The 25,906-nt window shown below is 44.0% G+C and overlaps 2 protein-coding genes across 2 annotated transcripts; both read right to left on the minus strand.

The window, feature by feature from the left end:
* Window positions 1–2,037: 2,037 nt before the first annotated feature.
* nop16 (NOP16 nucleolar protein homolog (yeast)) lies at window positions 2,038–24,004 on the minus strand. Its single transcript, XM_080779517.1, has 5 exons — window positions 23,760–24,004; window positions 14,429–14,540; window positions 9,265–9,307; window positions 8,644–8,750; window positions 2,038–2,963 (listed from the first exon to the last, which is right to left on the minus strand). Exons 1-5 carry the CDS (start codon window positions 23,864–23,866, stop codon window positions 2,835–2,837), a joined length of 498 nt encoding a protein of 165 aa, XP_080635643.1. The 5' UTR covers window positions 23,867–24,004; the 3' UTR covers window positions 2,038–2,834.
* On the minus strand, window positions 9,824–12,403 carry LOC308327034 (non-lysosomal glucosylceramidase-like; the record flags this gene model as incomplete). The annotated part of the gene is made up of 1 exon (XM_080780169.1): window positions 9,824–12,403. The coding sequence occupies one exon, from the start codon at window positions 12,401–12,403 to the stop codon at window positions 9,824–9,826; it is 2,580 nt and encodes an 859-aa protein (XP_080636295.1).
* Window positions 24,005–25,906: the final 1,902 nt, after the last annotated feature.

A 25,906-nucleotide genomic window follows, 5' to 3' on the forward strand; every position in this document is an offset into this window, starting at 1 on the left:
ACCTTTAGGATGGACCTGCGGAACACATCCTTGAAACCCTGACTGAACACGTACAGCAGCGGGTTCAGGCAGCTGTTGAGAAGCGTCAGGGCGTGGGCTATGGGATCCCCAAAGTAGATCACAAGAACCAGTGTGTCACTGGACTCTATCAGACCATTCAGATAACACCAGGGGGCAGTCAGACAGATATTTTGTGAAGCCATCATTTTGGTTGTTTAAATCAGCACTGTCCTCTCACTATGGGACCACCTGTTCATGCTTTGACTAATCATCACTATAACATAATCATTAACATGTATTTTAAGCAACCAATGATCCATTTAAGTACTATGTGTTTTTCTGTTTAGCTGTAAGTATTCTTGCATGTTGTTTTGTCTTGTCTTCTAAGAGAAATTAGACATTTGACCCTGCGGACCCAAACGAGTGAAACTAGCACACCTACAAGCTCACATGACACGTCACTTATGTGCCACATTGTGAGATTGTAGATCTATTTGATTATTATTACTATTTGGGAAAGTGTTAGAGCAGTGGTTTCCAACCGGCATTTATTAAGCCACAGACCACCAATTGATGACATTTAGCCTCTCAGACCCAACATTAAAGAATATTTTGGATACGATTTTGTCTACAATTCTAATTGTGTAGACTTCTTGTAAAACAATAATTGAACTCTTGACAGCGTACAATAAAACCAAATGGACCCGTAAGCGTCCAGACCATTGGTTTAATTGAATGCACTCAAGATTTAAAGATCTATAGCCTAATGGTCCATTTGGTTAGCAACTCTCCATTTTGGGGACCACCTGGAACCCCCTCAAGGACCACTGCTGGTCTCCGGACCACTGGTTGAAAACCGCTGTTAGAGGGTTATGGTGGTGTAGGTTTTAATGCCATGGCGGCGTGCCCTGGGTTCCTTTCCCGAGCCACATTTCACTCCCCCAACAAAATAATTTAGTCCCTTGTTTGTGCCGTTGTGTTGTGAGCATCGGTAAAACACTGTCCATTCAAACATGCTGTATAGGATACTGTACGTTACTATTAGATAATGTAAATAAAATCATACCAGATGGATGTTGTTGTTGACAGAACAGTACTTTAAGTTTGAATGTAGTACTTCATTATCTGGAGAATAACTCCCTTCCGCCTGCTGTAGCTCATAAATGTGATACCCTTTGTATTTAGGGTTTCTTCCTCGAGGCTGAAAACTTGACAGTCAATGAAAAAACGTTAAAAAAAGCGTAATTTTAACAAATGCTGTATACTTTTTTGAGGGGCGCTACTGTAGTTTTGGGAGTTGAAAAATGAAAGTGGTTTTCATGTGATAATATATATATCAATATATATATTATTTTTTTATCACGGTAATCATAAATTATCATCAATTATCAACACATTCCAGGTGACTAAAACTAAATTCATTCCAAAGACTGACTAAACTAATTTGCTGCCAAAAAGAACACTGGACCACATACTGTACCAGGGATGGGCAACTGGCGGCCCCCACCTTCACTTAATGCGGTTAATTAAGTGAAGGTTAATACAAGAATACTGATACGTAGATTAGTAGCTCAATGAGTATTACATGTCTTTTATGTCCAATGTATTTGTATTTACTTCATAAAGTTAACAATCATACTGTAATTAAAGGCATTTGAAATTAAATAAAAAGGTTACTTTTCAGGTTTCCAATACAAAAATAGCTAAACCTAATTCAGTATTTATATTCAAATAATAGCAAAAATAGCTGATCTACAAGCTCAAAACGCATCACACTGCGACACGTTGTAGATCGGCTATTTTTGCTACGACAGTATTATGCAATGTGGAGTGAGTGGGGAAATAGTGTGGCCCTCTACATCGTCAAAGTTGCCTGGGACCCGGGGCCAACACCAGTTACTAAAAATCTACATCAACAACTTGATCCTAACTGTATCCCGTATTCTGGGTCAACATTCGCTGAAAATAGCAGCTCTACAAGACCGAAACAAGAGCTTGTAGATCAGAGGGAGGGAGGGAAAAAAAGAACAAACCAAGTACAGGGCCAAACATCAAGTTTAATATGTACTGCAGGTTTAAGTGATTCAATGTCTGAAAATACACATGAACACAACATGTTAATAAGAACAGATTATGGGTAAACAAACAAACAAACTTGAATTTACACAACAGGGTCCCTGCTTCATCTCTCTCTCAGCTCTTCGGCCTAAAAAAACATTGAAGACCCCAGTTGTACAGGGCAAAAGAAACAGAGGGGCTCTAGTATAGATCCCTGGGGGGGGGGGAACACCGGGGCGAGAGCAGACTCTCCGCCGGGGGGAGGGCGCCCACGTTTCCGCTCCAAGCTGAAAGGACATTGGTTCATATCTGTGTTTCATTGAGCACTGCATGAAGGCTGCATCAGGGCTCACCGCCATGTTGCAATGTGGTTGACATTTTTGGTCAACATTCCATTTTTGCCACGGACATACAAAATGAGAGGACAACAATATTACCAGAAACATGTGCATGGTTGAATGACCATAACAGCTCTGTAACTCTCGAGTTTTCGAATGGAACCAAATTTGGTTCCATTCAGACACTCTCAGAGTTAAGGGGGTCTTTGCAAATAAAACATTTGAGAACCTACTAGTACTAGACTCCTAATGTGCCAATAGTGTCATAGTAAATACAACCTGGAGACTTGACATTCCATATTAAAGTGGGTGTTATGATAAAAATAAGATAATGGTTTGTAAAACAAAATAATAAAAAAATGCCACGGGCATGACCAAGTCTTTGCCATTTGTCCGTGTACGGACATGTTGGCGACCCCTGGTTCTTATATCGGTGTTTCATTGAGCAGCCAGAGACTGCTTGAAGGCGGCGTAGTGCTCCGGGTGGAAGCACATGTACTTGTCGATCTTCTTCTTGATCTGCTTGGGCGTGTCCTGGTAGTAGTTCTTCTCGTCTCGGGCCATGGCCTGTGGGAACACAGCGTGTCGTCACACAAACGGCAACCTAACGCACCACTATATGGCAAAGGGTTCTTAAGGGCTGTTAATAGTTAATCGCCGTTAAGACATTCTTCAACAATTAATCGAAAATGCTGCAATTCCATCATTGGGGCGGTTTTCTGTGAATGTAACGCTGTCTGTGCACACACGTGGCCAAGGGACACACAAGTGGGTTGGTTACAAAATGACACACACACACACACACACACACACACACACACACACACCTCTGCTTTTGCATGGGATGTGACAAGACTGCACTTTCCATTACATTTTATTCCTCATAAAAGATGCCATTGCCTGGCCCTGGATCTCAAATGGTCAAATAAATATTTGATTAAGGAATATAATATGCCTTTTATATCCTTTCTGTATAGAAGCCTTTATTCCTCATAAAAGATGCCATTGCCTGGCCCTGGATCTCAAATGGTCAAATAAATATTTGATTAAGGAATATAATATGCCTTTTATATCCTAGCCTTTAGGGAAAGTAAGATTATCAGATAAATAAATAAAAACGCTGCTCATCAACTAAGCGGTTAATAGATCAATGAGGTTAACTTGTATAAATATTGTGGAAAATAGCATATATCTACAAGCTCACAACGCCTCACACTGCAAGGCGTTGTGAGCTTGCAGATCGGCTATTTTTTTACAATGTTTTCCTCCATCTTGCGTACTATTTGGCCAATTTGGTATAAACAGTTTATAGTTATTAGAACAGACTTGACTTTTCAGATATCTCCTGGTTCGGCATTATATCAATCAACAATGTAAATTTAACCCATTCAGGACCCCTTTTGGTGTTTCAGACATTATGTTATACTTAGCTATTGAAAATAATCTACAAGCTCATAGCGCGGCACCGAGTGCTGCGCTACGAGCTTGTAGATCTGCTTTTTTTATCGTGAAAATGTGAAGCAAATCTTTGAATATATATTCTTTCAGAGCGAATGTTTTTAACTCAAATCTTTGCTTCTGGAGGTCCCTGGAACAACATAATTTCAGATGGGGGTCGGCGGCCAATTACATATAATTTCTGAGGTCCTTGACATGAAGGGTTTTTCAGAAAACTGTCATGATTTAGAAGACATTTGTAGAATCGTCCTCAAATACCTCTGAATTTCACAACCTTGTACCTGGGCCATGTTGAATGTCTGAACCAGACGAGAGACACAAAGCTACTGCAGGTGCTCCTGGCAGCAAGCAAAAAAAGTAAATTACTAGAAGATGGCTAAACCCAATCCCACCCACAATGGACGATTGGCACGGTATAGTCCTGGATATTCTCAAAACTGAAAATATTAACATACCTCCTAAGAACTAGAATAGAACAATTCTACCAAATTTGGAACAACTGGATAGTACATGTTGCCGCACTGAGAGCAGACTCTGTGTTATATCGCTGGTCCTAATGCCTGCTTTATGATCTTAGTAATAATTGTTTAAGACACCCTTAAAGTGTTGTTGTGGTTCTCCTCAGCAATATTGTAAATACTTTATTTTTTTGCCTTTTAAGAACTCCTTTGAAGTGAGAGCTATACAGAGACTTTGGAGATGGAGTCACTTGGAGAAAGGATGGCATGAGCAGGAGGAGGGGGGAGGGAGGGAAAGGGGGAACTTGGGAAAGACACTAAAGACTTTTAAAATTAATAAAAAAAGTGAACTTAAAGGTCAATAAACTGTGACTTTAGAAATGTGAAAGATACCCTGACTGTATACTTTGTTTACTGTTGAGTGAGGAAAATAACCCTATTTTTGAGTGGCAGGGTAAAGAAAACAAATTCCTACTACTCTTCCAGACAACTGGCCTGTTGAAACAGCCTGTATGATACTGCCATCTACATGCTGCAGCAGGGATTTCACAGTCCCATCCAAACATCACATGAAATATTTGCCTAAAACCAACCATCAATCACACATGAAAGAAAAAAAGGGTGTCAAGAAATGAAAACTTGTTTCCCTTAATTATTTACAGAACACTTACAATATACGCTCACAGAAATGGTTGCACTGCAAGGTCTATTCTCGTGCCCGAAAATAGCAAACCATGTAAGCTTGTAGGATCGGCATAACTTAGACTTACGGTACCTAACGACTCTACGTGAGGTTGTTACATGTATAAATACATGCATACATTTGTCTACTCACTATGTCTCAGAGGAGTCCAGGCACAGCTCTCACCACGCCTCTCAGCTATTCTAAAATACAAGGTAACCTCACACCTATTGTGGTTAGCGATGGAGCGAAAATCAGGTCCATTACAAACCCGGTTAGGCATTTATCGAGACCCGAGTGTCAATAAGCGTTTGGCTTGTCGAGCCTGTCGGGTATAGCCGCAGCGGCTAACGTCATGGGCCGCTCACTATGTAATAAGGGGACCGGGACACAAGGGGTGGTTGCGTGGTGCATCATCGTTTGCCGTGGAAGTATGGTGGAGCAGGTGAAAAACATTAAAAGAAAGACAAGAGGGGAGCTAAATGCAATAATGTAGAGGTTGTAGCCTACCACAGTTGTTGCATGCACGTGACGACAGGGAGCATTTCGACAATGCATAGGCATCTGTCCATAATGCAGTATTAAACCCAAATGCGATACCTTTGCATGTATGCACCATAGAGTATAAAGAAGGCCAGAGACCGAACTGGAGCGTTGGTACATAATCTTCATCACGCTATGAGACATTCGCGGAAAGCATATCTGCACGGTCTACTTACGCATGTCCCGGGCCAGCATATGACATCATATCGCGTGCATTCTAAGGGACATTGGTACATATCTTCATCACGTCATGGGACATATGCTTCGTAGCATGACGGAAAACATACCAGCTTCGTGCCAGCATATGACGTCATAACATTACTTGCACGCTCTGCTTGCGCAAGTAACAATTGGAGAGGGCTGGGGCCGAGGCTGGAAATTGCACAGGTGAGGGGATTTAGGCTGATTAGGCCCACTGGCAGAGCCTGAGCAGAGCTTTTTGTGGTGGTTCTGGAGAACCGTGGGTCCGACCGACTCGATACCGGGCACTGCACTCCCTGGGGGGTGTGTTGAATTAGAAGTTGGTGGGGCAAGCGGTTCTCGAGTTACGTGCATTACACACACACACACACACACACACACATTTATAGTAGGATTTAAAAAAAAACAGAAATGGCAAATCTGCAAGCTTATACAACGCCTCATGAAGTGACACGCAAGTGTTGTAACTTAAGCCAGTGTTGATTTTATCGACTAATAGTACCATTACAAAAAATGTCCTTTGACTAAAATACATAAAAACTAAGTCATGATGACTAAAACTAAGACAAAATATGCTGTCGATTTTGTCAACAAATAAAAACTAGACTAAACGTAATTTTACACTTGGTTGCATGATACATCTACAAGCTCGTGACACGTGAGCTTGTAGATCGGCTATTTTCAGCAAGTGTAACATCAGTCATTACGACGGCATCAAGGCCCGCCAAAACACATTTTAGTCGACTAAATCACCAGTAGATGTAGTAGACTAAAACTAGACTGACACTAATACATTCCGGGTGACTAAATTATGACTAACTGAAGTTTAATTCCAAAGCTTATGACTAAACTAAAATAGAATTTTGCAGCCAAAAACAACACTGGTGTAAATCAGCTATCTTTACATCTATAATTACTTGCGCAAGCAGAACGCGCAAGTAATAGTTTCGCCCGGCTCGTATGCACCGTCCCAACCAACCCGCCACTTTTGATGCGTATGCAATGTCCCAGCAAATTGTGCCTGATTTGCTGGGACCAGATTACATGGTGTATATGTATAACTAGCTCTCAATGATGACGTAAGAAATATGTGGATTAAATGCCAGAGTGTAATTGGTTTTCGATGGTGACGTAATGACGATATGTTTTAGTGTTGGGAGGATTAAAGGTAATGCTCCTGTGTATACATGTATGTAATCTGGCACCACTGCCGTATCAGGCACAGTTTGCTGGGACGGTGCATACGCATCAAAAGTGGCGGGTTGGCTGGGACGTGCGTACGGCGCAAAGTAACCACAGTATACCGCTAATCAACTTACAAATTACATATACACATAGTATATATGTATAGCTCTCAATGATGACATAGGAAATATGTGGATTAAAGCACCCAATGCCAGAGTCTAATTGGTAGTTACACCCAATAATTAGAAATTTCAAACGTTCCTTCACAGAGGTACTGAGATTTGACAGTTTATAGCGGTCAAAAGTACTTGCTTGCGCACTAGTTGGCCTACTAGTGTGCAACAAGCAAGTATGCACTCGACAGAGTGCAGTTCTAGTTATATCAATAGTTTGTATATTCAAGTTATTTGACAAAGCCTAAAAGGCAAAGATAATTTACATTTTTATTTCATTCCAATGTTCAATGCCAAACACGCAATTCAATTGTTAATTGCAATTATTTAACAGCTAACTTAGATTTTAGTTTAGTCATAGTCTTTGGAATGAAACTTAATTTAGTGCTAATCATATTTTAGTCATCTGAAATGTTTTAGCGTTAGTCTAATTTTACTCGACAAAATATCCTAAGATTTTAGTTGACTAAATCTACAGATTTAGTCGACTATAATGCAATTTGGAGGGCCTCGATGGCATCGTAATGCCTGATTTCACACACTGATTTTGCATGCTGGAAATAGCCGATCTACAAGCACATGAGCTCACAGGCTTGTGAGCTTGTAGATTTGCTATTTTCAGCATGCATCCAATCACAAAATGACTTGTCTTTTAGTTCTACTGGATCTCTACTTCACTAGTCCTTCCCTAACATTGTAGTCTAGTTTTAATTTGTTGATGAAATTGTCCATATATTTAGTCGACGAACATTGTGCGTCATAGTTTTAGTCGACAAACTAAAATGCCCACTGTCGAGATGCCAACTGCTACTAACTAATGTCTATTACAACTGCTGTTCTAAATCCTTTAGACCCTTTATTGACCGTGAAACGTACCTTAGTTACGTCGTTAGAAACTAGATAAACGGTTGGATGGCACTTACACCCGCCTTCTAATGAGAGCGCAAAATCTGTCTTGCAAGAGCCACCCATATATGGCAACCTTCCCCGTGTTTCTTCACTAGTCCGATCCAGAAGAACACAGTTTGCCGGCCACTGCTACAGAGCTGACAATGAGGTTATAGATATAATAACCTCACTGTCAGCTCTGTAGCAGTGGCCCTTCTTCTCTGGAGTCCTGCCTCAAAGCAGACCAGAGGTAGAAAGCTGTCGTTCCCTGATGTCATTGCTAGGGACACAGGCATCAGTAAGCAGGAACTGGGGATGGCAATGAAGGACCGAAAGTCTGGCGTGATATTGTGAAATCCACGATCTCGACCGCGGTCGGAAAAATGATGATGAGTTACGTCACGATCAACAGCCAATAAGGGACCACCATTCTTACCCCGACATACCCAGCCGATCACCAAACGAAGAATGGTGGTCCCTGATTGGCCGACAGACAACACCGGCATACGGTGGACAACACCGACATACACAGCCGATTACAGTAATTGCGTGCTCTGCTTGTGCAAGTAATTCATCGTCAATTTAAACTTGTAATGGTGACAGCACTACTTTAGGGCTTGGAGCGGATAAGAGATTTCAGAGGCCTGGGAAGTGGTTACCTTGTAGTTGTCCTTGTGTTCTCGGACCATGTGCTGGACGTACTCAATGAGGTCAGACGACAGGGACCGGGTGTCTTTACCACGTCGGGCAGCCTCTTCCTCCAACTCTACACACACACACAGACAGACAGACACCTCATAGTCACTGTCACCGTGCGGCACAAAGTGCCTAACACCATTAGTTTATGTGGCTAACTTATTTAAATCTTGAAAGATTAAAATAGAAAAACATTGAATATCTTTTTTACACAAATGCCCTGGCACAAAACATTTTCATATGGGGGTCTGCAGACAGACAGATTATGATCGAAAAGATTTGAGAACTACTGATTTAGAAGCAATTTGTAGAATTGACCTCAGGTCTTAACCCATTCAGCACGGGAACCCCTTTTGGTGTTTTAAGCATTACATTATACTTTAGCTATTGAAAAATAGCAGATCTACAAGCCCATAGGGCGGCATCCGAGTGCCACACTACGAGCTTGTAGATCTGCTATTTTTTGAAAAATTGTGAAAATGTGGAGAAAATGTTTGAATATATAAACTTATTAAAATTCACAGCCTCAGCATTGGTTGAAGGAAAATGTAAATAAATGTGTTTGTATTAGAAGTGTGCCTTACGGTTGATAAGGTATGGCTTCCTCACGGTGATGGGGGTTCCAAACTGCGCGAAAGAAACAAAAAGAAGAAAAAAAACATTGAATACACATTCATTGCTTCTGGAGGGTCCTTGGAACAACACATTGGGGGTTGTTGACATGAGAAAGTAAGGTTTTTCAGGGGAAAAAAGAAAGAATTCCATGCTAGAAGGCTTTCTTACCTTTATTTGTAGTTGTTACGTCCCCACCAAAGAGGTCCAGGTGTTATTTTGTGCAAAGTGCATTATTGGCTATTTCCTCTAATATAAGCCCTCAATGGGGGTTGGGTTTATCAAAATAAGTAGTAAAGTGTGGCACTTGGGATACTATTTACATTATGAAGAGTGATATATACAAAAAATATATATATTTTTTGAGAGATGGAAATAAGCAAATTAGCACAGCACCCCAATGCCCCATTCAATTAAATTCATTGAGGGCTTATGGTAGGGGAAATAACAGCTGGACCTCTTTGGTGGGGACGCAACAACTACAAATAAACGGTAAGAAAGCCTTCTAGCATGGAATTCTGCTTTAATGGGTCAATTAGGAGCGTCAGCGCTTCCCCCGTCGTCCGCCCCGTCCCTTTTGTTCTGCTCCAGGGCATGCTGGATGGCCCAGATGCTCAGAGGCCTCATGTACGCCAGCGAGCGGTAGACGCCCTTCTCGCAGTACGCCTCGGGCGTCTGGAAGGCCATGCCCAGCCTCTCCCACACGGTCCGGTAGCAGCCCTCAGCCGTGCGGAGGCCCTCCTCCCGCATGCCCTCGTGCACCATGGTGGCCGCCAGGCCGTATGACACGCCCACCCACACCTCGCCCGACTGGAGGCTGGAGTGGTCGGGTGCGCCGCTGTCGGGGCGCACACCGTTGACGGCGCCCATCCGCCCTCCGGCGAAGCCCATCACGTTCAGCTCGAAGATGGACCGGAGCGCGCTGCGGACCTTCTCGCGCGGGAACGCCTGGAACTCTCCGCGGCCCAGGCCCGAGGCCCTCAGGAACCAGTGTCCGGCGCACTGGTCCGCCATGACGCTGGTGGCCAGCTCCCGCCCACTGCTGTCGTAGTTGTAGTACCTGCCGTTCCACAGCAGCCGGTCGAAAGCGGCGCCGCCGCGCTCCAGGAGGTCCCTGAAGCGGCGGCTGTCCGCCGCCGCGCTAATCTCCGTCAGCTCGGCCATCTTGTGCATGACACAGAGCGCCGCCAGCCACAGCCCGCCGCAGTATGCGCTCGGCCCCGTGGCCGGCCAGCAGTCATAGGTCTGGTCGGCGTAGCCAGAGTTCTCGACGAGCCCGTCTCCGTCCACGTCGAAGCGCATCTGGGACTCCATGACGGCGAGGCAGACGGGCCACATGTCCCGGAGGTACTGGCCGTCGCCCGTCACGTGGAAGTCCCGGTACACCTGCAGGACAAACTTCGGGTTGAGGTCCTTCCAGTCGGCCGTGTCGTGGATGAGGTACGCGTTGAGCCTCCGCCACGGCTCATCGTCGGGGTCGCCCACGTCGTGCGGGACCGCGCCCGCAGCCTTGACGACGCCGCGGCGGCCACTCATCAGGTGGAGCCTCTCGGCGGTGTCGTGGCGGAGCGCGCCGCCCGCGACCTCGTACTGCAGGCTCAGCGCCAGCTTGGGCCAGAGCGCGACGAGCGCAAAGGACGCGTAGAAGTGCACGTCGTACGTGTTGTACATGCGGTACTCCTGGCCCTCGAGGTAGGCGAAGCGGCCGTACTCCCTGACGACGTCGGGCCGGGCGGGCAGCCCGCCGTGCTCGCTGCGCACGCCGCCGCTCACGTCCGCGTCCTCCGGCAGCTCCGTCCACACCGTCCCGCCGTCCGCCACAAAGTACAGCTCGTTGAACAGGGCCGACTTGTACCAGGAGGGCAGCGAGCCGTCTTGCAGGACGGGCGCCTGCCACTGCTCGATGCTGCTCTCCCACTGTCGGTAGTGCGTCAGGGCGTAGTGGCAGAGCGAGGGGGACGCGTCGCCCCGCGTACCAAAGTAGCGCGTGTACCGCCTGACGTGCACGCACTCTCCCGAGCCGAAGGTGATCTTGGGCATGTCCCAGGCCAGGCTGAACTCCAGGGCGTTGTGGCCCCGGGCCGGCACCGAGCATCCGGCGGCCAGGGCCGCCGCCACGCTCTGTCCCCGGGGAGAGGGCGGGCTGGGACCCGTGGGCGAGTCCAACCGCCCGTCCGCGACGAGGTCCCGCCACAGTTCGCCTCCGCCGGTTCCCTTTGGATAGAACGCCGTCTGGTGGCTGATCACGCGCTCGGGCTGTTCTCGGGCCGCCACGCACAGAGTGTAAGGGTTCGCGGCTGTGCAGTGATGGAGCAGGATCCCGGCCACGGCCTCGCCCTCCTTCGCCAGGCGGAGCGGCTCGTTCCAGTGTCCCCCGCTCTTGTCGTCCTTGTGGCCCGACCCGTTCACCACCGTAAACATGACGGAAACGTCTGTCGCGTAGTCGTTCTTGTTCTCTATGTCCCACACAAACACGGCCACTGGCAGGCTGGAGTCCCGGTAGTCGTGCGGGATGACAGGGGACACCTGCCGGCAGGTCAGGGTGACGTTCTGTCCAGGCAGGTGGTACACGGTCCAGGCGCGGGGGTACAGGGCGTGGTAGAAAGCGTGCTCACCGCGGTAGCCCCAGTTCCAGTCCTGCAGCGTCGCGGGGCTCTCCACCGACAGCACCTGCTGATAGAGCGTCCGGCCGCCTCGGCGCACGCACACCGTGAACTGATTGGCTATGACGGTTTTGTAGTGGTACATGCCGGGCGTCATTTGCCACCGGCAGAACTCGCCCCTCCAGCCCCTCGTGATGGTGCCTCCGCCGATGCCTCCGAGGGGAGCGCCGTAGATCTGGCGCAGGGGCAGCGTGCCGAGCATGTCGATGAACGGCGCCTTCTTGTCCACGCGCGTCTTTTTGTACCACCACAGCAGATAGCGGACGCCGAAGCAAAGGTGCTCCAGGATGTTGGCGAGGGAGACGTGTCGCGCTCCCAGCGGCTGCCTCTTCTCTTTGAACTTGTGCGCCAGGCAGATTCTCCAGCCCTCCTTCGGCACGTGATAGCCCGGCTCGTCAGACGCGTATTCGCTCATGAGGTCTGCGGTCGACTTTTCACCCCAGTCCATAGTGTCCTACTTACCTCCCACCCAGGGGGGGGCGGGCACTGGCTGAAGTAAATATTTAAAATGTACCGTTTTCCTCCGGTCACTCTTTACATCACCCACATGATGTAAAGAGATGTCTCGTAGGGGAGTTCTGGTCTATGTGGGGACCTGGATCTCTGCACCGTTGAGTATGATCATTGGACCACACGGATCTGTGTGCAGCACCAAAACCACTTCTATGAACTCGCTGCCATCACAGGCAGAACTGGGAACGGCACAATGTCGGCATTAAAACTGTCAGCGCGGCCCACGCCTTTATATCGCCCAACTCTCCCAAGTTTGTGCGTCAAAGCTGCACGCTGATTGGACAGAAACATCATGTCTCCATATATATTCTCATATATAGTATTTGCCATACATTAACGTTCTACTTCATCGTTCATCAAGGGGGTTGCACTGTCATGAGGATAGCAGATCTAAAAGCTCAAGAATGCCTCACAATCTGAGGCGCTGTGAGCTTGTAGTTCTGTTACTTTGACTATTTTATTGTAATACAAAGCATTAGGTTTCAATCCTGAAAACACACGTTAACCCATTCTGAACGGGAACCCATTTTGGTGTTAGCATCATGTTATGCTTTAGCTATTGAAAAATAGCAGATCTACAAGCTCATAGCGCGCCACCGAGTGGCGCGCTACGAGCTTGTAGGTCTGCTATTTTTGTAAAATCGAAGAACGACTGACATTTTTAGAATCTGATCTCAGGTCAGAATGGGTTAATCAGACCAGTGTGTGTCCAGTGGAAACCTCGTATGAATCTGATCTCAGGTCAGAATGTGTTAATAATAATAATAACTAGAACTGCACTCTGTCGAGAGCCTACTTGCTTCTTGCACAAGCAGAGCGTGCAAGTTCTGTCGACCGCTACAAACTGTCAAATATCAGCTTCTCAAAGAAGAACATGAATTACCTTCATGTTCTTCTGTTGAAGAACTGTTGAAGAACAGTTCCTTAATTCAGTTCTTAAATTATATATAAGCATTTCAAATGTATTCTTTCGTTACGTAATTAACAACAATCAATTAATCATGACAAATGACAAAATTTTTCGGGCCAAACAAAGAATTAGAAAGTAGAAAAAACGGCAGGTTACAACACTTTTTTTGTTGTTTTTCTTCTTTGTAATTATTTGTTTGGTCCAAAATATTGTGTGTGTTGTCATGATTTGTCACGACAAGAGTTGGCCTTCGTACGACGCTTAAAAGGTCTTTAAATAAATACGTTTTGAAATGCCTATGGGAAAAATGCATTGGGATTAATTTCCTGGGCCACTCGTTGTTCTGAAAGGGGGAGGGACTGCGACGCTCTATATACCGATATGGCATTTTCATGGCCGACATGGCCAATTCCGATTATGCTACCGATTAATCATGCATCCCTAAATAGGAGCGTTTTAAATACAGGTTGGAGAGTGGAGATGACGTCACTTATTTTGTTTACGCTGATTGGCTGTTCATGCTGTACTCCCGTAGCCAACCATGCATTATTTTCAGTGTCAAATCAGCCATTACGACCGCCAAAATACATTTTAGTCGACTAAATGAACAGCAAATGTAGGCGACTAAAATGTTATGACATTTAGTCGACTAAAGCTAGACTAAACACTAAAACATTCCATGTGACATACTCCTATTTAATTTTAGAGCCGAATAAAAGTCGATTCGGCTCTGTAGAGCCTACAATGTGACGTCATTTGAGGTTCGGGGGGCGGGTACCGTCTTAAAGTCGGCTCCTCTGTGCTACTGAAAATTTCTGACGAGCCGAAATCATTTCGGCACTACAGCGGCAAAATAGGAGTATGAATCGGCCCTAAAACGTGACTAAATTAATACTATTGAAGAGACTATGGCTAAAACTAAAATCAAAATTTTGCTGCCAAAAACACTGGACAGTATAGCCCTCTGGAGTCGAGTGTGGAACTACAGTGGGCCCTCTCTCTCTCTCTCCATCGTCAAAGTTGCCCTGTAATGTGTAGACCATTGCTTACCTTGGTTGTGTGTTTAACGGGCATAGTTCGGTTGGGGTCGAAGGACAGGCCCATCTCAGACAGGTTGGTGGCCATGGACTTCTCGTCGTCCCACGCATTTCGCATGTGCACACTACGGACAAAGAGGGTGGTGTTAACCTTCATTTAGACCTGAGGACGATTCTACAAATGCCTTCTAAGACAGTTCTCAGGAAAAAAATCCATGTTTCTATATCAGTCGTTCTCAAACATTTTCATGTCAAGGACCCCCAAAAAATACATGTAATTGGTTTTTATCTGAAAATATGTTGTTCCATGGACCCCTCCAGAAGCAAAGATTTGAGTTAAAACGTTCACTCTGAATATATATATATATATATATACACACACACACACACACAGGTATTCGAAATTTGCGCCACATTTACACAATAAAAATATATAAATAGATCTACAAGCTCATGTGCCGTGCTATGAGCTTGTATATCCGCTATTTTTCAATAGCTAAAGTATAACATAATGCTTAAAACAAAAAAAGGGGTTCCCGCCCAAAATGGGTTAACAGAGATCTGTATAGAACAGTGGGTTTCAACCACTGGTTCCGGGGACCAGCAGTGGTCCTTGAGGGAGTTCCAGGGGGTCCCCAGCTAAATGATAGTTAGGAACCAAATGGACCCCTGCGGCACAATTTTCCTCATTATGGATATGAAGCGGTGGAAAACGTACAGATGTATTCAAAGCGTAAGAAAATAAATGCATTTTCTCCGAACACAGACGTTATCAAATGGTATGACACGATGCTAAAATTTGCTTTGACACTCTATTTAACCCATTTAGACCTGACACGAGAACAGTTTTCTGAAAAACCTATGTTTCTATGTCAGTGGTGCTTAGGGGTGCAACGGTTTTCAACCGAAAACCGAACCGTTCGGTTCCACATACACGGTTCAATGCGCTCTAATGAACCGCGCTATTTCGGTTTGCATTAATTAATTTATTACAGCTGCGAAGAATGTATTTCTCGGTCACACACTGGCCTACTTAGAAGTCTAGCACTCTATCGGTCACACACCGTCCTACTAAGAAGTCTAGCACTCTTTCGGTCACAGAAGTGTAGCACTCTGTCGGCCCACCCCCTACACACACACACACACACACACAGAGAGAGAGACGGCATGATGAGGAGAATCCAGAACTCGTCTTTAAACGTCGTTCTTGGAATAATTATTGATCGTCATACACAGAGACACACACAGCGGAGTAACCTCGCGCCAACAGGCTTCTAAGCACGGTCGTTGTAAGTTTGTTCAGATCTGATTCTGCATCTGCACTCGCTGTTTGAGTGCTAATTAAGAGGGAGAGTGAGAGCAAAAACAACCCGCAGCAGGACATTCATTCCGTCAGAAAAGTACCAACAAAATACTCCCATGTCCAATCCATGACTGTAGATAGAAGCCCTTCTTCTAATAATATAAGCATAATATCCTTAAATCCTCATGTAGACTTATTGTAAACTTTTGTAGGCTATTTTTCTGAGACACGACGCATTCACTGTGAATGACTCCCCTCCCAGGAGACACTCTCCTCTCCTCTTTCCTGCATGTGCTTAATGCCCCGTGTGAGCGCATAGGTGCATTTATTTCCCCTTAAAAATAATGATGAGGCACATTAAAATAGCAATATAAGGTTTTTTTCCCCCTTTAAAATAATGAAAAGGCAGAAATGCCTAATAAAATAATATATGCTAAAAAAAGAGAAGAAAAGAAAATGCTATAAATAAACTTTTTTGAGTGGTGCAAGCCACTGCCTGGCTGGCTGGCTGGGTATGAGCATGAAAACAGCGTGGTTGTTTTTCACCACCTGTGCACAACCTAACACACACGCACATTATTAACTGTATATATGATGATTTCGTGTGTGCCAGTACAGTGACACTAGTACAGTACAGTACAGTACAGTAGAGGGTACAGTAGGGCGCGTTCCTGGGGATCACTTCACAAGGGGGTATTTTTTTTTACTGTACCGAAACCGAACCGAAACCGTGGCCCCCATACCGAGGTTCGAACCGAACCGTGGTCTAACTGAACCGTTGCACCCCTAGTGGTGCTCAACCTTTTTCATGTCAAGGACACCCAGAATTTTCTGTATTTGGCTGCAGACTAAAGTTCTCAACAGGCCCAAAGATTAAGGCCCGGCCCGACCCTAACTGAGTCGGCCCGAAGCTCGGCCCGACCCTACAAATTACCATGTTAGGACTGAAGCCCGATAAAGCCAGACTCAGCGCCGTGGTTCAGTGTGTGTCTGTGTGAGTCACTGTGAGAGTGAGAATGGAGTTCAATGGACTTATCGATTTTGGAAATCAAATAGCCTGTAGCCTGCAGTGGTCTGTAACATTGCGTGGTCATCATACACTACAGAATTATATCATTTTATGGATCGGTTGGTGACTATATGATGTTGATTAGGCCTAATGATTAGGTTATTCATCGCAGCCAGCTGTATTTAACGAGATAGCTCAGTGCAACTGCAACATGACGAAAACCTGACGCTTTTTCACAGATTGATTTTATAAAACATTTAGCATATGAACTGAAGCTCATTTGGTGTGCCACAAACCAGAGGCCAGCCAGCGGTATAAACAACCCCACCGTTCAATTCTCTCTGGTCATGCCTGCGCACAGTCAGTATGCAAGTCTGAAATGCCAGCGTGCTGCGCGCGCCAAGCCCCCTGCCTCCACTCCTCCGTCTTCCTCCTGTCACAATTAAGTGAATCGCCGATAGTGCAGCTCCACAAGCAAAGATTTGAGTTAAAAATGTTCGCTCTAGCTTGTAAAAGATCTACAAGCTCGTAGCGTGGCACTAGGTGCCGCGATATGAGCTTGTGGATCTGCTATTTTTCAATAGCTAAAGTATAACATAATGGTTAAAACACCAAAGGGGTTTCCGTCTAGAATGGGTTAACGCTGAGAGCTTACAAATGGAATAAAATGGACGTGTGTGTGTGTGTACACTCTGAGTTACAGACCTGTGAAAGACGGGACTGTTTTAGTGATCACTGTACATATAAGTTAGCAGAGCCTTTGACACCTTTTAGACATTGAAGTTATGGAACACAAATTTAATACAAATTAAATATGGATTCATTACCATAGGCATAGGAAAATGGCAAAAGAAAAGTACACAAATTACCTGTCACAAGTCACAATTTACCTGAACCCCGTTTAGGTTCAACCCATTAAGACCTGTGGCCAATTCTACAAATGCCTTCGAAAATCAGTAGTTCTCACACTTTTCATAAATAATAAATAAAAAATAGCAATGTTTAAACTCACAGCCCGCCACTTTGTGCTGTGCTGCGAGCTTGTAGATCTGCTATTATTTTGAATAGCCATTAGCCAAGGCTAAAAATCAGCCAACAGTCAAAATATAACAATGGGACGGAGTGAGACAAGCATTCATATTTTAAGTAGTAAACAGCACATTATTTGGAATGTCTCTACATGATCAAACAGATTAATCAATTGGTAGCTGAAATGTTGACAGCTGCCACAAAACATTTCACTTACTCGTGACATAGTGTATTTTGATTACTAAACAATCTAATGGTCCGTTCTGCATTAGTAAATAATGCAATGGTCCCAAATGCATTAGTAAACAAATATTTAAGCAATAAGCCACGAGAGGTCTCAGGTTACCGGGTATTTTACACTGGCTGGGGGCGTAGGAAGACCCGAGGCGCAGTCGAGGGTCTTCTACCCCGCAGCCAGTGTAAAATACCCGGTAAGCTGGGGCCTCGAGTGGCTTATTGCTTTTCTAAAACGGTTACAAACATATGTACCATATTAACCTAATAAAACTATTGAATTCACAAAAGTAGCTACGCTTTGCGCTACCAGAGCGAGCCACATAACTTCCTTGTTGTGCTCGGCAAGTAGGCTATGTGACGGGTGAATAGCGCTTGATGTTTTTACGGGGCTGCCTGGAGCCACACATCCACAGTCATTATGAGCCGGGCGGTGCTTAGACGCCCGCACGGCATGTGTTTGTAAATCAATCAAGCGCTCTCCTTCCCCAGTTCAGCTACAAGGCTGCAAGATGATACAAAGTGATTGAAGGAGTGGGTTATCGGTGAAATTTACACCGGTCACGTGATGGTAACCAGCCAATCAGAATGAAGTATTGGGACTACCCGTTTTAGAAATTGTTATATGGTATATATTATACCAAGACCAAATGTATTTTATCGATCCACATCGATAAAATACATCCGTGTCTTGATCTATACTATACCAACCCAACCCCTTTTGGTGTTTTAAGCTTTATGTTTATGTTATATTTTTTGAAAAATCGTGAAAGTGTTCTTTGAATCTTTGAATATATATTATTTCAGAGCGAACGTTTTTAAGTCAAATATTTGCTTCCGGGATGGTCCCTGGACAACATATTTTCAGATACGGGTCGGAAGGCCAATTACATATATTTTTGGGGGGCCTTGATAGGAAAGTGTTTGAGAGCAACTGACATACAGGGTAATAGGTCTGGGATACCGCTGGTCAGGGCACTAAACCATAGGATATCCAGGTGTAGGAGTGTGACGACCTCAGGTAACAGGGGTATTGCCTACCGCACATAGTGCAGGCTTTCCTTCACAACAACAACACCACCAAAGCGCCCCCCCCCCCCCCCCCCCCCCCCCCTCCCAATCTGGGATGATATCTGTTTTGCCATTATGCTAGGCTTTGTGACGCCTCAAATTTCGTGGTTACTACATTGTCACCTTTTCCCGGGACTTTTTGGCAGGACGGGGGATACCCAGAGGATTGTTTCAATTCTGGATCACTTATTTGGGTATGAGGAGGGGTGCTGATTTTTGTCTGCCCTTGCATTAGATGCCTTGGGCTATCACGATTTGACCCAGAAATGTGAGGGCTTTATTTACTGGTGTGCGAGTGCAATGGCGCGCGTCGGGTTCCACTGTACCTTATTAGTCTACCTTGCCAGCCCTTTGAATGTAGTCCTTTAAATATGGCCTTGTATGGCGTTTGTGTTAACCATAGTTATTGTGGTTCTGTAGATTGTTTTGTTTCATGCGCCTTAATTGGACCGGGATCCCGCCAGGTCCATAACCTCCGTGGGTGCCAGCCGGGTACTCTCCCCTCCTCCTAGGCTAGGGGGACATGTTTGCACTAAGGTATTTATGCCAGTGTTAAAGCAACCATTCATTCTTGCTTGCCGTAATGGGAACTCGATGGGCGTTGTGGTTCACACTGGCCGTTTTCTCTATTTTATGTTCATCTCCATGTGCCTTGAAATATGGACATATGTTAACCCATTTTGAGCGGGAACCTCTTTTGGTGTTTTAAACATTATGTTATAATTTAGCTATTGAAAAATAGCAGATCTACAAGCTCGTAGCGCGCCACTTACGAGCTTGTCACTTGAGGTAGCCCTGCTCCCCTCATTTGCGCAAATGTCTGCTTTGTGTTTTTTGGATTGCCTGCTAAAATCGGCATTGATTATTTTTCTACTTCAAATGCCTGCGTATACGTTTTAATGTTTTGATGTTTGTTTATATTGCATTGTTTGCCCTCTTGTTTTCTTTTAACCTGTACAGCACTTTGGTTGACCTGGTCATGATAAATGTACTATATAAATAAAGTTGAGTTGAGATTGATCGAATATTAATGGCAATGATTGAACCGAAATATACGGGGATGCTTCTATTTGCCATCTTATCATTTTATGTGTAATTCCCTAGGCATGGCCGGGTGAGTCTTTCTTCACTTTTGGAGTATGTGTTTGTTTATATATATATATAATGTGTGTGTGTGTGTGTGTGTGTGTGTTAACCTTTAGGATGTTTTATTTCAAAAGGTTGTTTGCATTGTATGTTACAAAACCCCCATCACTTGAATAATTGTATAAAGGCACTTATGGTTGACCTTGCGGGATGGCTTGTCTAATGTCTAATGGCAATAAGAGTCATAGCAGGGTACAGCCTTGGATCTGACCTTTTACTATAGACATTGAAATGTCAAAATCAATAAAAGAATAAAATACATATCTGCGATTGTCTTGATCCAAGGCTAGCTCAGCTACAGTACTAGCCGCAAGCAACGTTAGATCTGGCCACCGCCACTCAGCCAGCCGACTATCAGTGGTTCCCAAAGTGGGGTCCGGGGACCCCCAGGGGTCCAGGAGGGAGTTCCAAGGGGTCCCCAGCCAAATAAATGGCTTGGAACCAAATGAACCCTTATGGGTCTGTAACTCAGAGTGTAGCCGCAATTTGCAACTCTAGATTATGGGATGAATCTAGAGTTGCAATACCCTCCATTGACTCCCCATTCATCCAATTTGCTTTGTGTGACCCAGGGACACACATAGCTGTGGCACCATTCAAAAAAATAATCACCTGCAGTCCTGCAGACTTTGAAAGACAGTAGCTCATAACATGTCTACAGGGGCGGTTTTTAGCGCTACGCAAACTACGCAACTGCGTAGAGCCCCAACGGCTAGAGGCCCCGAGAGTTCTCCCTGAAAAATGTTTAATATTGCAGTTCGTTCCATCGCAGTTGCTGTGGTCAGTTTGGGGCCTCCGACGGCCGTGCGTCGCTTCCTCCTCCCAACCGGCGTCACTTTTTATCCTCCCGTTAAGCGACACCCAGCCGTCCCGTCGTGGGGCCCCTGTTGTCCCCCTCTGAGCAGCGCAGTGTCGTGCAGGCGTGCACTGCAGAATTAGAGCAGATCTACAAGCTCACAACACGGCGCAGCACGACGCGCTGTGAGCTTGTAGATCGGCCGCGCCGCCGCGCAAACGCAGTCGAATTATACACACAATGGATGGAAACCAAACATAAACCAGCTGAACACATGCATGCAGTTGAGTGCATGGCACAGCCGCTCACAAACAAAACCACTCGTCACTTGAGTGAAGTGAAAAAGGTAGGCTGTGTCATGTCATGTATATGACTTTATGTGCTGTGTGGACAAAAAAAATTGTCGACCAAACGAGCGAGGGACCTCTCTCTCTCATTGTCATGATTTCACAATTTTCTAATTGAATTTTGATCGATCACAAACTGTCTGCAGGCAATCAAGCAAATGTCATACTTAATATTTATAACAAATAACAGCAACACAATCAAGTGTTCATTTTACTTTTATAACCAGTAATTTCAGCTGCACTGCAGGGCAGACTGGTTGGGTGGTGGTTTCTGATTATATCAGTTATGATCAGGTTTGTGTTCCATCGTTATTCGTTGTAGAGTAATACATAGACATGTTAAATTGCTCATAGATCATCAGAGCCCCAGAGACCCCTCCTGTGACAGCTTGCTTGACAGTCAGGCAGGTTGAAGAAATTGGGTACAGTAGTTGTCTTCTCTATATCACAGTCTATGGACTTTGCTTGTTAGAGCAATTTAGGGAACAGCCAAGTCTATGGACTGTTTGTTTAGTGCACTAAAAGCAGTGAGGCAGCCAAAGTGGGCACATGTTTTAAGTTAAAGCACTTTATTCCCAAATCGCCTGATGAACAAAGTAAACATTTTCTCATACTTTATCTCTAAAGATTACTTTAAGTCTTGCTTTAAATAATTATAGTATCAGTATTACATGAATGTATTTGTTTTGCACTGGCATTAATGGAATCTTCTTAATTAGACTATTTGTTTTCTATGATCTCATCAGGGAATTGATGTTAATAATATATCTTGCTCAATACTGAGTGTAGATTTGTACTAATTGACTCAAGTATAGTTAGTATAATCTTGTATCCCCACCCGCCGCAAAACGTAAGTAAGTAAGTAAATTGTATTTATAAAGCACTTTTCAAAACAAAAGTCACCAAGTGCTGTACAGTGGTCAACAAGGTAAAAAAAACAATCAACTTAAAACACAAGATTAATAACACGACAAGAAGAAAGCAAAAAAACAACCAAACAATGGCCTGTACAAAAAGGTCAGGTAGACATATCACAGCTCAAACATAAAAAATGCAAACGAAATAAAAAAATGTGTCTAGCACCCCTAAATATAACCGATATTCTGCGGTGTGCGCACACCGCAAGTGCCCTTGCCCCTCCAAATCCCTGTGCACGTCCCTGAGATTGAGCTAATGATTGAATCAGTACATGCATTGTATAGTTGGGGCTAGCCGCAATTTGCAACTCTAGATTTTTTTACAATTGCTTGAATCTAGAGTTGCAATAACCTCCATCGACTTCCTATGCATGGTTTTGGTTTTGCATTGGTTTGTGATCTCCTGGTCTTAAATTACGTTAAACTCACCAACATTGCAGCTGTAGTCCAAGCTTGAATTATCCTCTTTCAATCTGGTGTCGTTTGTTTATCATAAAAGTCCCCCGTAAAGATGTTATGAGCTACTTTCTGTCCAAAATATTCCAAGAGTGACAATATCGAGCCGCCATTTTGATTTTTGCAACGTGCCATAAAACAAGATGTGAGGGGGAGCGCTTGTTTAATAGAATCTTACCTGCGCAGGTAAGACACCCAAAGAAGAGGCCGACGCCCTAGGGAGGGAGGGACGCTATTAAACAAGCACTCCCCCTCACATCTTGTTTTATGGCACGTTGCAAAAATCAAAATGGCAGCTCGATATTGTCACTCTTGGAATATTTTGGACAGAAAGTAGCTCATAACATCTTTACGGGGGACTTTTATGATAAACAAGCGACACCAGATTGAAAGAGGATAATTCAAGCTTGGACTACAGCTGCAATGTTGGTGAGTTTAACGTAATTTAAGACCAGGAGATCACAAACCAATGCAAAACCAAAACCATGCATAGGAAGTCGATGGAGGTTATTGCAACTCTAGATTCAAGCAATTGTAAAAAAAATCTAGAGTTGCAAATTGCGGCTAAGTTGGGGCATGGGGGAGCTCACACTGTACTTTGTCTGCTATGCCGTTTTGCCTGGCAGTCTGCTATACCGTTGTGCACGCACGCGCAAAGCACACACGGTCAATCTTTCGCGCACGCAGCAATCCCCCTGACAATCCTTTGCTTAGAGCCCTTTGATTGCTAAATCCAGCCCTGCATGTCTACGGTGGATTTGTATGAAACAAAAGATTTGCAGATTGAAAGAGGATAATTCAAGCTTGGCCAGCTGCAATGCTGGTGAATTTAATGTCGTTTAATACAAGCAGATCGCAAACGCAAATCGGATGAGTGGGGAGTCAATGGAGGGTACTCTAGTCTAGTCATCCCATTAATAAACAAAAAAAAGAAAAGTTGCGAATTGCAGCTACATCTTGTTACTAAGCAGTAATGTCGTACAGAGGAATGTAAATGCACCGCAATAAACAACACTAAATACAAATAGTGACATACCTTTCTATGGTGGGAGCTAGTTTCTTCATCATCTTCCTCTTGGCTTTCTTTCTGTCTTTACTGTAGTCGAACGTCTTCCTCGCCATGGCCCTCCTGGTTTTCGGCATGATGTCTGTTTGACAGGTCTGTTGTTATTATTAGTGATAGTTAACGTTGGATTGATTTATAGCTTATAAGTTAATGTTGTTTAAATGTTGTTTATCCGAGACGCTGCTGCTATGTTTTCTTCCTTCACGTGTGGTGTGTGTGATGAACCCGGATGAACAAGGGAGTAAACTATACAACGTGGTTCCGGGTCAGTGTTGCCAGACTTTGTGAGAGAAATAAGTGACCAGGTCCAGGAAAACATTATTTTGGTGGTGGGAATCGAGGTTTGGCTGCCGCCCTGTGGTAAGGGAAATAATAATTTGGATATCCTTGACATGGAAGTATTAGAGAACCACTGATTTAACAAGCCCAAATAAACGACACTATAGAACCAAGACCGAAAAACCAACTACCAATAAACAAGCAACTTCACATGAATAACAAGCCAAAGGTCCCTTATAATGAGCGAACATGGCAACCCTGGTTCCGTTCTTTTTTTGTTTTGTTTTTGTTATTTTTCTTCTATTTTTTTCCCTTTAAACTAGTCTATATTTTTACATATATTTATAAAAATACACTGTGTCAATTCATTAAAATAACGGACTTAAACGGAATTAATAATAATGAAAGTACAAAATTAATTAAGAATACATGGTTATAAATGGTTTCTGTGGCAACCATTTTACCAGCCAATCCCGAGCGAGCGTTCGCTCCTCCGGGCCATGGGATCTAGTTGACGCTGCAGCAGGAAAGCTGCATAGAGTTATTATATACTCTAAGGAAAGCTGCCAGATCTGTCTACGGGGAGTAAAATCACATTTTCACTAAACGTTTATTGAGAATTCAGTGAGCACTTACTATGAGACCTAGCAGATCATGTCTGTCTGTCTGTCTGTCTGTCTGTCTGTCTGTCTGTCTGTCTGTCTGTCTGTCTGTGTGTCCGTGTGTCACACTTTTGTGCCCATATATATGGAGCTGCTTTGGGGACTCCTTATATGGTTATGGCTGAGTCATGGTGACATGAGTGTGATGGCGTGGTCCAACTTGTGCCCATATATGGAGCTGCTTTGGGGACTCCTTATATGGTTATGGCTGAGTTAAAAACTTAACTTAAAAATAACTTAACTTAAATATGTACGAGCTGCGTTCGCTTCCCGCGTTTGCGCGTCTTACTGGTATTAACGCATGTCTGTAAACATGTTATAAACTTTTAAACATATTTACAAAACAAACATATTGTATATGAACATGTTCTCACATAGCCCAATATTTTAACTCTCGCTACATAGAGAATCTAACGAGTTTGTTGGTTTGTTTGTTTATTGATTGATTGATTGATTGATTGATTAAAACAATTATTTCACCGTATGTAGAATGGGTAGGGATACATTTCAAACGAAGGCACATGTCAATACAACAATTGCTACTTTGTGCCGTGGACGAAACCATGACAAGCACCAAGACTTGTTAATTTTCAATTCATCAGAACATTTGGTATAACTATAGAGAGAGTTTAGTTTAGTCTTAGTCTAGTTCTCACACACATGTTAAGCATAGCCTACAGGGAATGCGTAGGCCAAACATGTTTATAAGCAAAGTAGATGGGTTTTCATGAGCATTCAAATAAACTTGAAGTAGCAACAAACAAAAAAACAGCCAAAGAATACAATATGTTCGGAAATAGCCAATCTAATTTGTTGTATTTCTGTTATTTTTGTTATTGTTTTTAATAGTTATGTATTGATCAATATAATTTTGGAACATGTTACCACCCCACATTAATACAAAATAAATTATCTTTCAAATATGCTTTAAAGGAACACTTGTTATGTTGTTTAATTTTATAGAATAGGCCTAGGCTACATTGTAATTGTGTATTTTCATGTATTTCATCTTGTAGAATGTATTGTAAATATGTATTTATGTGCTTTTTGTATGTATTTTATATGGACCCCAGGAAGATTCGCTGTCGCCCTGGCGTCAGCTAATGGGGATCCATTCAATAAACAGTAGGATAATTTTGCTTAATTATATAGGTCTCTGGGCAACGCTATTTGATG

Source organism: Protomyctophum bolini (assembly GCF_963924005.1).
Source record: "Protomyctophum bolini genome assembly, chromosome: 13".
NCBI lineage: Eukaryota > Metazoa > Chordata > Actinopteri > Myctophiformes > Myctophidae > Protomyctophum > Protomyctophum bolini.

What these genes read in the sequence shown, in the direction of transcription:
- nop16 (XM_080779517.1), bottom strand. Translation starts at nt 23,866, where the DNA reads ATGCCGAAAACCAGGAGGGCCATGGCGAGGAAGACGTTCGACTACAGT. An exon ending in CTAGCTCCCACCATAGAAAG is followed by an intron (nt 14,541 to 23,759) that starts GTATGTCACTAT and finishes CTTTGTCCGTAG; the next exon opens with TGTGCACATGCGAAATGCGT. An exon ending in AACACAAGGACAACTACAAG is followed by an intron (nt 2,964 to 8,643) that starts GTAACCACTTCC and finishes GTGTTCCCACAG; the next exon opens with GCCATGGCCCGAGACGAGAA.